This window comes from Echiichthys vipera (assembly GCF_963691815.1).
Source record: "Echiichthys vipera genome assembly, chromosome: 2".
Classification (NCBI taxonomy): Eukaryota; Metazoa; Chordata; class Actinopteri; order Perciformes; family Trachinidae; genus Echiichthys; species Echiichthys vipera.
The window spans coordinates 14,195,526-14,199,812 of NC_139827.1; the positions used below are offsets into that span (position 1 = coordinate 14,195,526).

The window sequence follows — 4,287 nt, forward strand, 5'->3', positions numbered from 1 at the left end:
GAACAGAATGCATTCATAATGGTCAGATGCTGCTTTTACTGACTAAAACGGTCCTTTTTCAGCTTCATAGAGAGCCAGAAGAAGCTGTTGGATTGGTTAAATAACAAATATAAAAAAAGAGGGCGAAGAAATAAACAAGGCATCTGCGTTCTATTGAATACAATAATACATTTTTCAAAATTAAATTGTTTTATACAAAAAAGACAAATTTGAAATAAGTGCTTACATTCTTTCAGGACTTTGCTCTAATGATTTTTTTTTTTTTACTGACATTAAATGACAGATCAATACATTTGTAGTTTCCGAACCATTTTCCCAGCTGTTGTTGGCAGCTCTTTGTTCTCGGCTGTCTGCAGACTCGCAGTCACAACGCACACCTCACCGCCTGCTGAACAAGTCTCGCTCACAGTGAAGGCCGCAATCACTGCGCTGGTGGCTTGCGTGCGTCAAAGCTGCGCCGACGTCCCCGTAATTCTGTTTCCAGGAGGGGCGGGGGTCCCACCACTGATAGCCAGAGGGAATCCACATAACTGTAAATGCAGACCTTCTGTCCTCAACAACCGCTGTTACGACGCATGAAGGCGTGGCCCCTGACTGGGTACAACATCTCGATAAAAACGAGGGGCCCCACAGTGATCTCGCTGGGGCCCTGCACCTTGAAACCCGACTTCCGGTAGAAGGGAACAAGGAAGTCTTCACACATGAGCACGGCGCGGCGGACGTAGGGCAGGCAGCGGAGGTACTGCAGGTAGCGCCACATCAGGATGGAGCCTTTGCCCTGCTGACGGAAGGTCCGGTGGACAGCCAGGACGTGGATGTGGACGGTGGTCCCGTGAGGCTTATGGAGAGTGAGGGCATCCTGGGAAACAGAGAGCGGTGTCAGAACAGGTAAACTCTCTATATTTGAGAAACATTTAGGGCTTTGGAAGGCAAGTTTAAACTACAAATACTTGATACCAAAGAGAAAAAGACAAATGAAAAAGAGTATGTTGAGCTGGTTAGGAAATAAATGTTATTTTAGTCTTAAAGGTCCCATGTTATGCTCATTTTCAGGTTTAAACTTGTATTTTCTCGTACTGTCTGTCTGAACATACCTGTATTCACCCTGTGTCTGAAACGCTCCATTTTAGCACCTGTCTAAAGCTCCCCAACCCAGAGTCTCCTCTGATTGGTCAACCTTTACTGGTCTCTGCACTGACGGGAATGACTGTTACGGCTCTGTAGAAGCACTTTCTACCTATTTATAGTATAATTGTGACATCACAACCGTACAGAAGTCCTGACGGCTCGTTTAAAGACACAGTTCCTGAATACTAATAATGAACGTTTTGATGCTTTCACAGAATTAGCATCTCAACCTGCTTTATAATCAAAATAGACATGGAAATCTCTCTTTTTTACAATGTGGGACGATTAAAGCGAGACAGTGAGTTTTGAAATTATAAAGAACACTATCTTGCTCTGACATGATAAAAACTGATTTTGCAGCAACTAAAACATACTGTCGCTCAATGTAACACTCAGGATATTTGATGCTATTAAGAAGGTTTCTTTTCTACTGTTACCCTACCTTTTAGCATTTTCTATTATTCTATAATTACCACTTGTGGCTCCCCACTGTTCAGTTACAAATCATCGCTTTAAAAGGAGCAATGCGTAGGTTTTTCCTCCCATCCTGTGGTAAAATTGTATATTGCATTCAAACTCTCTAGCACCTCACCTTTTCAAACGTGCGTTGCAACCTGGTTGCAAATACGGTAGGCGCTTTGTGCCAAGAAGCTATGACAACATGTCATCCAATACTACCTCGTCGAGTTTTCTTTAGGGTGATGAGGTACGTAGTTTCAAACAAACTTTAGACTACATTGAATCATTAGCGTGAGCATGCATTAGTATTTACTCCTCGAGCGAGATGGTTAATTATGTTGCCATGTTACCCTGGTTTGTTGAATTTGCCGGTCACATTGCCTTTCTAATTCTCTTTTTCCTTCTCCTGTGGCGTGGCATAAGTATGATCTTGCATTATGAACAAAAGTGCAGTGCGGGCTTTCAGATTTGCCGGATATTACACGCTGGCTCTCAGCGAAAACTCGTTCAACCTCACCGGTACCACATAGTGCTTTATGTCCGTTCATGGTTTTTTTATAGACCAGAAGGACATGGAAGCCTCCATAGAGTTTACCTGTCCTTTGTTAATACAGGTAAGAAATAGTTTGCTTCGAGTCAGAGTGTTGGCAGAGGTAATTGAACACCAGCGAGGACTTATTTATGAATGAAGACGTTGATTTGAGGTTATAAATTACTTAAAACGCTACAGTGTCCCTTTATGTTCTGATTTCTGAAGTAAGTGTTGACACAGATCTTTAGAGCTTTTGAATTTTAATTTGACACACTGTGACCTCTGATCTGTTTATCATTGGCCTTACAACTGTTACATTTAGATCTGTATATACTGAAAAAGCACAAACTAATGCTTAATTACATGTATTTATAATGTTCTATCCTAATATTTCTTTATTCCTAATTACTTTTTAACACTTTTTCCTATTACTCTTTTACACATATAGCTTCAAGACTATATGCATGGGTGTCTCTTCAAGTGGTAATCTTGATCTGTGGAGCCTTAATCCTCACCCACTGAATTTCCATAGACTAAATATTCCCTTAAATCTTCAAAAATCTCCTCTGTTAATCTGTTTTGAACCTCGTCTTGTATTTCCCTTGCCAAAGTCACTGTCCAGGTGTCCTCCCCTCCGTCTTACCGTGGTAAGCCTCTCCTGGTCCCACAGTGAGCCAATGATAAAAGCCACCAGACGTCCCTCCTCGAACCAGCCAAGAGACAGCTCAGGGCACAGCGTGAGGAAGTGACGCACCTCGTCCAGGTGGAGAGGACACTCTCCGGACACTGAGATGAAGGCTGTGTGAAGGATCAAAGTAGACATTTAAGAAACCTGCATAGTGTCCCCTACTATACTGGCTATCTTATATGAAACCTGAGCTCACATAGGACAGAGGTAAATACCATACTGACTTAAAGGAATACTTCACCACAAAATGATAATTTGTATATCAAATACCTGTTACCTTGAATAGAGGGGCCACTATTACTTCAATTCTTCTTACTTCATTCATTAAGGAGAAATGCGAGAAAAGCACAGTTTTCTTTAAGAAGTCAAGGTAACACTGGGTGAGTAATTGATATACAAAGGTCCATTTTGAGGGTGAGTTTTCCTTTAATTTTGTAGTGAGTCACATAAAGGTATCGGTGTAAAGGTGTTAAGTGTAAAATGTGGAAAAAAGATACAATAATGGAGTTAATTGTGTTAATAATGGAGGCTATTATGCCCATAGAAGTTTTATCAGCGAGTGGAGGTATCTTTATCTTTATTTTATTTACTTTTTTACGTGTGAGTGAAAATATTCAAATAAATGTTGTTGCTGTTAAAGGAAACATTCCTGTATGCGTAACTGCGCGTGAAGTTACTGAGACAGACAACAGTAAGGGATGTAATTCTGTATAAAAGTATTTTAAAAAAAAGTCTGCTTACCTTCTCTCTCAATCTCGAACACACTGATGGCATCCTCCGGGCTGAGGGAGCGGAACTCGCTGGCTGGCAGCGTGTGTCTGCGGCCCCGCGACACCGGAGAGGGCATATGGAGTGGCCTCATGAACGGCACTGCGCTCATTACAGACATGGCTCTTATTTATTTATTTCTTTTCTCCAAAAGGTTGTAAAGTAAAGCGAAAGATACTGTCTCGACTTCTTTAACGCGAGTATCTCCTCGTCTGAATCCTATCAGTGCACAATAAGGGACTGCGCGTAAAGACTGAGCGGAGAGTGGCGCACCGGCGGTATTTATACCCTCGGTGAGCCGCAGTGGTTGGTTACTATAATCCTGAAGCGAGCTGGATGACCAAACCCTCCAATTCCCCGTGAGTGAGTTTAACAATAACCATATTTAGTCCGGGTCAGGGGGGGATATCCATGTGTGGAGAATTATCCTCATCATGCCACCATCACACCCGCAGCAGATTTGGATTTCACTGATCATGTGTTGAAGGTTTCATGTTTCCACGATGTTATCCAGAGAAACCTCAGGTGTGACGGCCAATAAAGTCCCTCACCTGAGTTACAGAGGAGAAGATGGATATGTTTAGAAGGTAGGAGCTCTTCTGAAGGCTAACCATTGATGTCATGTTGTCACAGTGAGAAGATTGTGTTGCTTAACTGGGCCATCTTAAGGACTCGACTTACCACTCTTCATGTGATTTCTCAGAGGGAGACT

At 42.2% G+C, this 4,287-nt stretch overlaps 1 protein-coding gene across 1 annotated transcript; it reads right to left on the bottom strand.

Moving 5' to 3' along the window:
- Positions 1–553: 553 nt before the first annotated feature.
- On the bottom strand, positions 554–3,696 carry aanat1 (arylalkylamine N-acetyltransferase 1; the record flags this gene model as incomplete). The annotated part of the gene is made up of 3 exons (XM_083933686.1): positions 554–859; positions 2,763–2,917; positions 3,549–3,696. The coding sequence occupies 3 exons, from the start codon at positions 3,694–3,696 to the stop codon at positions 554–556; spliced, it is 609 nt and encodes a 202-aa protein (XP_083789812.1).
- Between the last annotated feature and the right edge of the window lie 591 nt (positions 3,697–4,287).